This window comes from Leptonotus elevatus, chromosome 3, assembly GCF_054856555.1.
Source record: "Leptonotus elevatus isolate MCC_2025b chromosome 3, RoL_Lele_1.0, whole genome shotgun sequence".
Classification (NCBI taxonomy): Eukaryota; Metazoa; Chordata; class Actinopteri; order Syngnathiformes; family Syngnathidae; genus Leptonotus; species Leptonotus elevatus.
In genome coordinates this window covers 25,833,724-25,846,504 of record NC_141241.1, presented here as the reverse complement: position 1 = coordinate 25,846,504, position 12,781 = coordinate 25,833,724, and the positions used below count along the sequence as shown (strand labels likewise).

Sequence of the window (12,781 nt, the reverse complement as noted above, 5' to 3'; positions counted from 1 at the left end):
TATTTTTCAAATGCATATTGTCAAGGTCACAGTATTCTGTAATACTGTAAAGTAAACTACAATTCCCAAAACATTGCTCGACCTTTTTTCAGTATGGCTGTACAATAATACTAAACATGTAGTTTCAGTTAGTTTTAAAAGCACTCTTATCTTATTGGTTAATGAAAATAATTTTTCAATTTTGTTTTTATTAATTTCATTGTTCTTCGCTAACTATAATAACCTTGACACTTGACAGGCCTTAACAGTGAAATATTACCATTTTCACAAGTTATTTGTATCCAACACAAGAACTGTATCAAATATTATTATTTTACAAACTTAAAAATGCTCACTTTTGACGCAGTCAGAGAGATAGACCTTAACTATGTTCATTGTTGTGTGCAGTATTGTGCTGCACTGCATCATAGTGAGAGTTTTAAGCTAATATTTTCCCATATGTGGATCAATCAGTAAATCACCACTCTCTGCATGTTCTTCAGGCTTTATACTACTGCGAATTATATACATGTTGGTGACCAATACTATATAAAAATACTATTAAACTATTTTTATTTTCCAAATATTATTTCCAAATTTACAACAGTATTGTATGATTTAAAAAGAATATAAAACAAATATTGGATACAGCTAACTGGTAATTTTTTTATTTAATTTTTTTTAAAGAACAATAACACAAAAAATGGTGAGCTATTTTTAGAAGAGGCTCACAGACTTCTTCAGTGTTCCTCGCGGGCTACCAGCATGCCTGCAGGCATCACGTTGGAGACACCTGGTTTAAACAGATTATAGTACACATATATTTACTATATATATATATATCTATTTTTTTTCTCACTATTTTAAACCATTTCAAGATGTCTTAACATATCTGTGACATGCTTTCATCAAACTGTCCCAAGCAATTACATCAATCATGATGGCAAAATGTATACACCTCTTGCTGAAATCAGAATGTTTTGTGTGCGCAATGGCAAGTGTGCGCTGAGGCTGTCTGCTTGCTTGTACTTGCCAAAGCAGAGCCCAGAGTGTGGAGGGGGAAAAAAGTGAGTGTCCATAAATGTAAAGACGTTAGCAGCATTTTAACACATGGAGGCAAGTTTAACTGGTCACGTCCTAGCAATATGAGTTGGTTATTATGCCCCTGTATTACAGAACAGTAAGACAGAAGAGCAGGATGTGATGCAAAGGGCAACAATATGATTTCTTAAACAACTCAAATCTCAAGGTTGATATGGCTGTTGCTTGTTGCATAACCAAACGCTTTTAGCGGGGTATTAAGCATGTCCAAAAAGGGTACAGAATCAGTGCCAACGTTTACTTTCTAGGAACTGCGGAACAAAGGAGTGGTTACACTCAGCAAAGAGGATTAGACTAGCAAACACACAAGGTGAAAACGCCTACATCCTTCCACCAAACACAGAAATGACACCTCAGTTAGCACAGCAAGAACATATATTAATTCATTTTTAAGCATTTACATTGTTATTATAGACTTTTGAAAAAGTTATGAAACCATTTACCAATTATCATCATAACAATATTTTAAGAATTTTAATAACTTCTCTTTCAAACTAACTATCGGAGCTGTGCACTAACTATCACCAAAGCCCCAATATCTAACAGGATTCCACCATGAGCGGTCATAAACGATTTTTTCCCCAGTGACAAACACATGTTTCTCAGAAAGATGCAATCAGCCGCTCATGGGCCAGCATTCCTGGGGGCCCCTTTCACTGTCGGATAATTACTTCTGCCTTGTGGAAGTGCCAGGGAGGACAAACAAAAGCAAATTAGAGGAAGCAAATAACTGTTTAAAGTGTTCAATCTATGGTTTCAATAGAATTTGGCAAAAACTTTTGGCTCAAATCCAAGTTTTGGCCAGAGAAATAACACATCCATCAGCCATAAATGTTAGAGTATGACTACCGTATATACACCATAGTACTCTGTGTTTTGACACTGTTGCTGCTCATTGTAACAGTTTCATTGGATCTGAGAGCAGCAAACAGATGGTTTGATATAGAAACACAATGTTCACAATACACATTTATAAGAGGGACATGACGAGTGCAAAGGAATTACACTGATAAGAGATTGATTATTCACAGAGGATTTGAGAGTTCTTAAATTGTGTACATGTATACAAGTTGTATCAGTTAATCAATAGTGTCGCTGTTGCAACACCGAAAGCAAATTGCGATGTATTCGATCAATACAGCAACCCACTGTATAGTTGCACGTGTAGGAAAAATACATCATAAAATAAAGATGAATAAATGTGATGACTTTGATTTAGACCTTTACACTCTTAAAACTGCTGGGTCAAAAGTAATTCAAATTGGGTGAAATAGCTAACCCAGTGTTGGGTCCCAAAGGGAAGGAGCCATTGCTGGGTTAGTCATACCATACCAAGCGCATTTGGTTGAGGATTTGACCCAGTACATTAGGTTAAGATTTCAATCCATGGGTAAAAAAATAAATAAAAAGTCTTATATATAATATTATATAATATTTTATATATATATAGTTATTTTTATTTTTTATTTTTTGTTAAATTTTTTAATTATACTTTTTTTTTTTACATCTGTTTTTCTTTTCACGTTGTCATTTATTTATTTGTTTAGTCATTTATTTATTTTTTAAATTTGGCAGTTTTGGTCCTCCATAGTTTTTACACCAGCTTCCCTTCTGAAAACAACCCGCCCATTTTCCATGGTTATGTTGTCCGCCCTGATGGGGGATCTAAACCCTTATGGCCACATTCTTCCAGTCGTAAAGCAATACACACATTGCCTCACGGACGAAGCACTGAATTTTTAGTCTACCTCGGAAGTCGTTCTATTCTTTCTGAATCTGATTATGCTGGGAAAGATGTTCACCCACAAAAGAGCAGGAAATGTCTGGAAAAAGCTTATGTGACACAATAGTCGAATGTTTATTTCTATTCAAAGTCAAGTAACCCTCTTATAATCGTCAGAAAAAGAATAACAAGCATGAAGTGAACGGGTAATCTAATCCGGACTATTGAAAGACTACATAATTCATTTATTCTTTAACACTCAACAACTTTTATTCAATCTCAAGTTTGCATAAATCACAATAAAAGATGCTTATACACTTTATGTATTACATCTCACTTTACATTCAAGCTAATCTGAGCTACAGAGCTAAAACAGCACAAAATGGTAAAATTTAGATCACGCTATAAAGAATCCCAGAAGGAGGGGTGGTGATGTGGACAGACAGACCGACAGACAAGCTTCGGAGGGCAGGAACAACGTTAGCATACAATCTATTATTTACAGAAGACTTCATGGATAAAAGTACAGAAACTACTCCGGATGATGCAAGCCAATCACGAAGAAGTGGCAAACCATCAGCGCCATTAAGGCTGTCTGTGCTGCACAAAATAATCTCTGAAGAACTGGCCTACATTTACAACCTAAATTGTAATATTTGTTTCATGAAATTGCATTAATTGGTTGCTAACTGTCAATTATTTGCATTTTGTAGTGTTTGACTTGGCTGTGGCACTTCCAATACTATGTTGATCTTCAGAATCAGTTGTGCTGGAGGATGTACAGTATCTTAAATTATATTATCACTGAAGGGTTGAGGAATGAACTCACAACCTTCATTTTGGATACTGTCCCACTAGCACCTAATTTATGCCACTCTTACTGTTTGCTTACATCCAAGAGAGCAGAAATTTTTGGTCTTTTGGAGTTACAAAGATTCCAGCTGACACGAGCAATACACTAACACACAGCTCAGAGAATAGATTGGCAGTCTCCCAAGCTGAAGGTCGTGAGTTTGCTCCTCAACCCTCAAATTCTTAATTTTACTTTCTTCCAAGTGTCAACATTACTCTAAAACAGAGTCTATTTGGTACAACTCTAAATAGAGTAAAATTTACTCTGCAGAATTTAATGTGTAAAATATAAACACGATTATTAAAAAACAAAAAAAACAACTAAGGGAAACTACATTTTATATCTCTAAAGCAAGCAATAATTACAGCAAAAATATTCTTCATTTTAAATTATGCAAGTAATTAAACGATTTGAAAATGAGTAGATGACAGTGTGCAGTAAAAGGTGCTCTTCAAATTTGGGGGCAAAAAACGTCATAAACTCAAACTAATACTAAAACAAATTAAAAACTAACAACCCCCCTCTAAAAGCTAATTAAAATAATAAGGTAATTTATTAATGTAAAAAAGTTTAAACAAATGTTAATGAACTTAAACAAAAAAGATGCAATGACAAAAAAAAACTGTAGAGAGCGGTAATGCATCAAACTGTGGCTACCTTGCCACAATTTACGAGAAAAAAAGAAGAGCTTCCGCCAGGCTTTCCTTTCCTCCTTGCAAACATGGCGACCGAGGGAGATGTCGATTTGGACCTGGAAGCCGACGAAAACTGCACTGGGAAGCCGGCAGAAAAGCCTCGTAAACATGACAGCGGTGCCGCCGATTTGGAGAGAGTCACCGATTATGCGGAAGAGAAAGAAATATCTAGTTCCGATTTACAAACGGTAAGTGAACCTGATGCAGTTGGCTCTTGTTAACAAACATGTGACCACTGGTGAATGCATTCAGTGTCGCGGTGCGGTGATCAAATTGCACAATTAATGAGTGATTAATTACATTAATTGCAACATTTTACGTTGATATTGCTCTTGTTACAAAATCACTGTTACGTAAGATAAACTCTTCATATACATACTTGAATATGATAACATTGCACCAGTGAGCTAGGTAGCCTTTCGCCACACCGCTGAACATGTAGTTTTTTTTATTTCTTAACAATGTCTTAAAATTGTAAACAACATAAACACTACTGTAATAAATAAAATACTGTATGCTGTGTTGTAGTCTTAAAGCGCTATGTTTGTGAAGGTAAAGACATGCTTCTCATATCACTCACAAACGTTGTACTTAAAATGCACCTTGTTTTTTAGTACATTTACTTAACATCATATATGTTTGTGTGTGTTTTAGGCCATGTCAGTAATTGGAGACAGAAGGTCACGAGAACAGAAAGCCAAACAAGAGAGGTAAGGTTACAACTCACAATAACGTTTGGATACAACAGAATCTAATAACAATAGCTTCTAATAATCCAGAAGACACGTGTATTTATTTATATGAACCTTAATTTCACGATTCAGCGCATTTTCAACGATTCTATGTGTAAAATGTCGATTAATCGAATTTATTTGATTGATTGCCAGGCCCGACTTCAAGATAAACACTGGGATGAACACTTTTTTGCTGTTTGTCCTCTCATTGGACAAGAAGTGATTTACTACATCACTTCTAGAATATGACGTAGTTGCTCTGCCACCCACCGGCTCAGTCTCAGTTTTTTAAAGTTTTTCCTTTCCGTCTTGTGATTCGATCAGGGGATGTTGTTAATATTTGTCAATTGTGGGCATGTGAAGCAAACATTTATACCGATTTTCAGGTTAGTGAATTTATTAGCATAGCATTTGGTTAGTTTATTTTTTAGTATAGCTTGTCATACTATAGAAATTATTTAGATCATAGTTTCCACTGCTGCTGTCAATCACAGCCAGCCACACCACGCCCAATCCTCTCCCCATTCGCAAGCCTATCAGTCCTCCAGGCAACACCCCTGAAGCAAGAGTTTGGTTGACTGGGGTGAATTTCGCTTTAAGGGGTGACCACCTTAACCATTCCATCACGAGCTAGTATGCATTTCCCGGCGCAGAATTTATACTTGTAGTAACTTCTCGCGCAATTCATGGCAAAATAACGATAGCAGGAGCTTTGCCGGACACTGCAAAATAGACACTTCGTATAACTTTAGGTGTGAAAACACATAAATCATTGAATTTTACATGTGAAGCATGCCGTGAAACCACAGGGTGATTTATTTATTTTGTCTTGTTTATTCTTTCAGAGAAAAGGAGTTGGCCAAAGTCACTATCAAGAAAGAGGACGTGGAGTTAATTGTAAGTTTGTTAATATTTGCCAAATATATTTTCATGTTTTAGTTTAGAAGTGTCTGCATTTTAGCTAATGCACATGAAGGGGTCATGAATTACAACATATAACCAACCATAAGAACCTAAGTGATACAAGCAATTCTGTTTTTGGTTTTAAAGAGTTTGTTGACCTGCTGTAAAAGTTCTTCCCAATTACTTTTGGAATATAGTGTACACCTCCAATCAAATGTAAAAAGAGCAATGATGCAAATGAGGGGTCATATCCTGTAAAATTCATATAGTTGTCAACTTGTAATTGTTAACAGAGTATAAAAATAAACATTGCAGAGCAATTTTAGTACTTGGCTAATAAGTAACATCTCAAACATAAAAAGTTAAGTACCACAAAAAAAATAGTTCAAATGAGATTTGAACAGGTGAATTTTGTGGGTGAGCTTTTGAGCAGTCACAGATATTTTGATTTTCCAAATGTATTTCACTTGACACTAAAGCTTGTGTGGTGATCAACTGATCATGTTGTGACACAGATGTCCGAGATGGAGATTTCAAGGTTCGCAGCAGAGCGCAGTCTGAGGGAACACATGGGCAACGTTGTGGAAGCGCTTGTGACTCTGAGCAGCTGAACACACGCATGCACACAAGACTTTTGCCATTTTTTTTCCCAGACAAATTTCATTCGGATTGAACTCTTAAATATATTGTGGTGTAATCTTGGGGGTGCGGAGAGGAAAAGTTTTGACAATAAAATATTTTCAAGACTTGATGTCTTTGTGTGCTTGTTTAGATTTATGCTGTACCTTGGTTTTGTTAAAAGTCTGCAAAATACAAGTTTTATTTGTACAAAGACGAAAATTTACCTTTCACAAATATGGAAGTGTGATGAAAAAAAAATCTGTTAACTCAAAATCATACAATGGCAAATATGCACAAAGTTACTGCACATCTGAATCAATTCACTAACTAGCCCTCAAAGAGCTTCCGAGTAATGGATGAGATGTGTTGTTGATGATGTTCCAACAGGATTGACAGTTATGCATTTCATCTGCTGCAATAAACATTGTTGGTCAAAATACAGAGAAAACGTCAGTTTTCAAACCCATCTTAAATAATGTATTCAGTCTTTCAAGATAGATTGAAACAACCCAAACACAATTTGTTTTCTTTTACAAAATCAAGTCCAGGCAAGGGCCAAATGCCCTAAAGCTGGCAAATCTTATGTCTTCTTCCTTTTCACTGTGGGTTTGTCAAACACATCTCTTACTCCGGCTGCCTTCTGCTTAAAGAACTTGTTGTTCTGAGCACTTTCCTGAGCCCACGCAGAGTCAAACGACGTGGTGTCCTGATCCACCAGGTGAGTATACTTGGTACGTCCGGACCGCCCAAAGTTTTTAACCTTATTGGGATTCAAAATGGAAAAACATGTCAAAAGAGGAAACATTTGACTACAGATGTTCCAAGATTGTTAACAACACAATATAGTTGGCAACAAAGTCCAAATTAGCCTCCCTCTCTCTCTCTTTTTTTTGCTACACTAACATATTCCCTGCATTAAATACATTTCAACTAGATAAAAGAAGTACATGTTGGCGCTGACCTGCATGACTTTGGGCAGGATGGTTTTGTTGAAGTGATCCTCCAGAGTGGGTGCACTGAAGTCTCTCTTGTACACGTCGTCCTCCTCATCCTGCAACACAAATCACATTTACTCATACAAACTCCTACCATTTACTCAAAGCAAGGGGCAAGCAGGGTTGCACTTTGTAAGTACAGTATTACTTTATTACGTATTACTAAAACCAATGATTCATTGATTTCAAACCTTAGTTATTTATTACCAAAATGGAACTTCTCAAAACGACCATCACGCCTATTCATCCCTGCAAGTTGAACACTTTATTCTTGAACGCACTATTCTTTTCGATATCGAATCGATTTTCCTTCTCTAGTGTGATATCGATTCATAAAACCATGACTCGATTATTTTAATATCTCTTTTTTGCCATAAATTAACAACAAAATTGAATTTAAAAAGCCAATTTTTTTGTATCTTTCCATTTTCTTGTAATTTACTGTTTACATGAATTTAAAAGTATTTTGTTACATTTATGAAAGACCTGACTTAATGCACTTTACAAGTCAGAATATTTTTAATTTTTATTTACGATTATTGAATCGTTACTGCCTCTGCAATAATTTAATTGTTTGTGGAATTGTTTTTAAATCATGTCATTGTTATTTAAGAATAATTGATGTTCCATAATAAATCAATGTCTGATTGAATTAAGTGAATCGAATCAGGAACATTTTAAATCGAATGAAATTGAACTCTTGTGAATCCAAATCGGCTCGATTGAGGACATTTGAATCAATACCCAGCCCTACAAAATAACCTTGCAAATATCATGTAAAATGCGATCCTTTTGCATTTTCATTCTGCTGCAGCCACACCTTTGCTGCGTTGCATCTTTGCACACAACCAACCCATGAATAAGCATCTCCCTGATCTAATTTTTTTTTTTTTTTACTTACTTTGTTGTTCTAAGTCTTGGGAGTTATTGTGCTAACCTGGGACCTCGGGTATCATATTTCGTGCCATATCATGTGCAGATGTGTGTTGGTACGACAATAAAAATTCCTTAGAATTACGGTATTTTTCGCAGTGTAAGGCGCATCGGATTATAAGGTGCACCTTTCAATGAATGGCCTATTTAAAAACTGTTTCCATATGTAAGGCTAGAATAGAAGCTACTGTAGTGTCTGGGGTTGCATTGCTTACTTAACCAATATTGATCCACATATATAAGGCGTATCGGATTATAAGGCGCACTGTCAAGTTTTTGAGAAAATTAAAGGCTTTTAGGTGTGCCTTATAGTGCCGAAAATACGGGTATTTAATACCAATTTCAAATAAGGGGAGCAAAAAATAGCAGCTATTTCTGCTGTGTGTGCGAATTGTCTTCTTAGGGGCAGTGTGCTGCTGTGCATGCATTAAGTATACACACAATGCAATAAGAGTAGAAAAAGAGTGATTTGATTGAGCTCAATGATTATGATTTATATTAATTGTTTTATAGATTAGAAAGAATATTTGTCTTTGGGTGTTATGTTAGCTGCCATTTTTGTCCAAGAGTCAAATATTTACAGTATGTGGCCCACAAGATGTACAAAGTTCAACCAAACAAAAACCAAATGCAGAGACTATAAACAGCATATCCCAAAATGCATCTGTGTAGCAACTCACCAAGAAAAAGGCTCCTCTATGGTAGTACTTCTGAAGGAACTTGTATTTGCCTTTGGATGCTTTGTTGGTGATGACTTTGCCATTGTTGCGGAGCTCAATCCTGCGCTCCTCATCCTTCATATTACGGAATCGATCAATTTCTGCCTTTTCCTTCTCCATCCTGTCAACACAAACAATTTGGATGACCAAATGGTGTTTCAGAATTCAACAAACTGGAATTATGTCGCCGTATCCTACACGTATAAGCCAAATGGTGTCCAACATGTTCAGAAATAAAAATGTCAGCTTGTACTCACACTTCTCGGCCTTCTCTGTCCTTCTTAATTCGTTTCAGTTCTCGAACTTTCCAGGCTTCGTATTCCTCCTCTTCGTTCTCGCCATCTGTGTCGAGGGCATCCAGAGCGGCTAGCGTGCGTCGATTCTCCTCAAACTCCTTCTTGGCCTCCTCTTCGACTATCTTCAGTGTGTAGCGTCGTCGCTCCTCCTGCTGCCTCTTGGCTTCAGCCTCCAGCTCTCTTTGCTTTACCTGCTCTGCTTCCCGCTCTGCCACGGTCACTCTGTCTTTTCTGAGATGCAAACACATTCAGGGCACACCAAACTTGTTTTGGGAGGCCAATAAACCTGAGAATGAGGCACAAGCATGATCGAAGCAGCTCTTACTTGCGGATGAAGACTGGTTTGAGCCTGGGCTCGGCTTCATCTTCACTATCCGTATATTCTTCATACTCGGACTCTGATTCCGATTCCTCCCCAGATTTGCCTTCCTCCTCCACCTCCAGCACCTCCATCTCTTCAGTCTTGCGTTCCAAAGCCCGTTCCCGCATCGTTGCTCGACGCCTCTCGATTTCCTGCACAAAGAATATTTGGGGGGGTTCTTACCTCTGCCATTTAGGGATCTTTGGTTTACAAGAAAGGCCTATGTATCCCAATATAGCGTTTTTCCTTAAAATTGCATGAGATTAATGGCAATTTTCTATTCTTCTAATTTCTAGTTACTGATCGTAAAATGGCCACAAAAGTGCGGTCGCTTTACTTTACTGCCGTCGCGAGTACCTTGAAATAATTCCGATACCTGGTGTATCAGTACTCGCCCATCTGCACTATAAATAGTATCATTTGTTTTTTATTATAAAATTCTAAGTACACCCCTGCCAATGAGAGTGCCACTGTCATCTACTGTAGCAATTAATAAATACAATTTATTCTAGTAAGGCAAAAAATTTATTCCTGGAGTCACACAACCCCCTATTTGAGAAGGACTGCACTCTGGTCTTATTGCTGACCAATGTTAAACACATTAATAAAATCATACTTACAGATAACACATGTATGAAAAAATACTTTTAGGCCAATTACAGTATATAAAGCAATTCAAAGAAAACTAGTTAAGTACAGCGGTAACTATGTGTGCCTACCACTTGATAGCGAACCCTTACACTAGCTCAATGCAAGCATTTTACGACTTCAAAACTCCGTATGTTGATACCGTCATAAAACGCAGACCTCCGTAATTAAGGATGGTTGAGTACCAATACCCGGTATCTATAACGAGCCGATGCCCAGCCTTATTTCAAGGTATCGGTACTTGCAAAACAGCTGCCATCTTGAGGCCCTTTTACGATCATGAATTAGAAATAGAATAATAGAAAATTGATTTATAATAAAATTTCCTGCAATTTTCCTGATATGATGATCAGTAGGTGTATGGATACATTTGCAATGTACAGTCGGAGGTAGGATTGAACCCGTTTTTGTTTTTAATAACAAAAAAAAAATTTTTTTTAAATGAATGCAATTTTAAGTATGGATGGGTGATACCAAGTATACCTTATTTCAAGGTATAGGTACTTGCAAAGGTGGCTGCCTCTTGTGGCCGTTTTACAATTAGGAACTAGAGATTAGAATAGAAATTTGCCCTTTATTTTATGCAATTTTAAGGGGGGGAAAATCTATTTTGAGATATATACTGTAGGTAATTCTTTAAATTAATTAAAATAAAATAAAATAAATTATTGTATATATCAAAATTACTATTGGTGTCGGTGACTACTTAAGAGTTGAGTACTTGTACTATCATTGGTCTGAAAGATTGTGGTATTGAACATCCCTAATTCTATGGAAAATGCTACATTGGGATATATAGGTCTATTTCATTGAGTTGTTTTGTTTTCATTTTATTTTATGTATAGATAAAGGATGGCTGAATGGTATCAAAAGTACTAATGGCATCGGTACTTGTTAATGATATCGGTGACTACTCAAGAGTTTAGTATTCATACTGGAATAGGTCTGGGGGGGAAAGGAATACTAGCATCTCTACTTGTATGAAAACTAAATTATGCCCTGTAGTTGTATAAAATTCAATATAGATGTGAACCTCATCGTCAACTTCTTCCTCTTCCTCTTCTTCATCCTCGCTGCTTTCCTCACGTTGTGGATGCCACGTCCCTTCATCAGAGTCTTCGCTGCTCTCAGCAACAACTTCAGGCTCTACAATCTGTCGATGTCTGGCGAGCCTGAGTAAAGACAGAAACATTCTCATGTACAAACTGTCATCCTGCTGAGCTCAGAATGTGAAAATGGAGAAGCCAGGTGATACCTCTCCTCAACGTCCTCAGAGACACGGTTGAGCAAACGCTTAAGACGTGGGTCAGACACGTCCTCTTCCTCCTGTTCGATCATCTCGGGCTCCATTTCTTTCCCCTTTTTAACAAACTGGAAATCCTCCTCTTCCTCGTCTGATGACTCCATCGGTGCATAGTCTGGACGTTTGCCTGACACATATCTCTTCACCTTCACCTTTTCCATTGAGATCTCACCTAGGAAACAATGCACAAATTGATTACAAAGTGTACAAAATCAAGGATTTCCTAATAAAAAAAATTTAAGCAGCATAAACTATTAAAAAAAAAAAAAAAAAGGATTTCTGAACCACTATAAATAAATGCATAACTTAAATTATTGGCATACACCTTAGTTTTTATTGTAAAACATCTTTGAGTGTATAGAAAATCGGCAAGCGCTATATAAATCCGATGCATTATTATTATTCATTACTTAGTGTCACTTATGTTTCCTTTTTTTTTTTTTTAAGTATCGAATCATAATTGATTACATTCTATTAAAACATTGTTCATCTTTAGTATGACACGTTGTCAGTGTCCCAAGATTGCATTGGTTGTGTAACGACGTAATAGGTTCGAAACCATTAACGTCAACAAACATTTTTACTAAATCGACAGCCATAGAATCATTCGTTATCAAATTGAACAAGAACGATGCTTAGCCATGGCGTTAGCATTAGCATGCTACGCTAGTACGCTTTTAGCTAGCCTTTTACGTCTAACCTTTCTCATTCCGGACCGGTACGGCCCCAGCCGTGGACTGTATAGGTGGCAGCTTCATGTTGGCTGAATCGTGGTTAGACATGGCTGCCTGGTGGACAAACCAAATTCAGACAAATACAGTATTTCGCTGGAGAAAACAACGTGCCAGCCCTTCAGATATTGAACATCCGAAAGTACACAACAGTACTACGGTGGTGCAAAGTGGGCGGAGCCAGGG

At 36.9% G+C, this 12,781-nt stretch overlaps 2 protein-coding genes across 2 annotated transcripts; one reads left to right on the top strand and one right to left on the bottom strand.

Moving 5' to 3' along the window:
* Nucleotides 1-4,342: 4,342 nt before the first annotated feature.
* Nucleotides 4,343-6,739, top strand: hypk (huntingtin interacting protein K). The gene is made up of 4 exons (XM_086071403.1): nt 4,343-4,539; nt 5,006-5,061; nt 5,931-5,982; nt 6,504-6,739. The coding sequence occupies exons 1-4, from the start codon at nt 4,378-4,380 to the stop codon at nt 6,597-6,599; spliced, it is 366 nt and encodes a 121-aa protein (XP_085927529.1). The 5' UTR covers nt 4,343-4,377; the 3' UTR covers nt 6,600-6,739.
* Nucleotides 6,740-6,778: 39 nt separating this feature from the next.
* mfap1 (microfibril associated protein 1) lies at nt 6,779-12,775 on the bottom strand. Its single transcript, XM_086071401.1, has 8 exons — nt 12,565-12,775; nt 11,817-12,036; nt 11,595-11,733; nt 9,878-10,065; nt 9,514-9,783; nt 9,218-9,377; nt 7,571-7,660; nt 6,779-7,369 (listed from the first exon to the last, which is right to left on the bottom strand). Exons 1-8 carry the CDS (start codon nt 12,644-12,646, stop codon nt 7,190-7,192), a joined length of 1,329 nt encoding a protein of 442 aa, XP_085927527.1. The 5' UTR covers nt 12,647-12,775; the 3' UTR covers nt 6,779-7,189.
* Nucleotides 12,776-12,781: the final 6 nt, after the last annotated feature.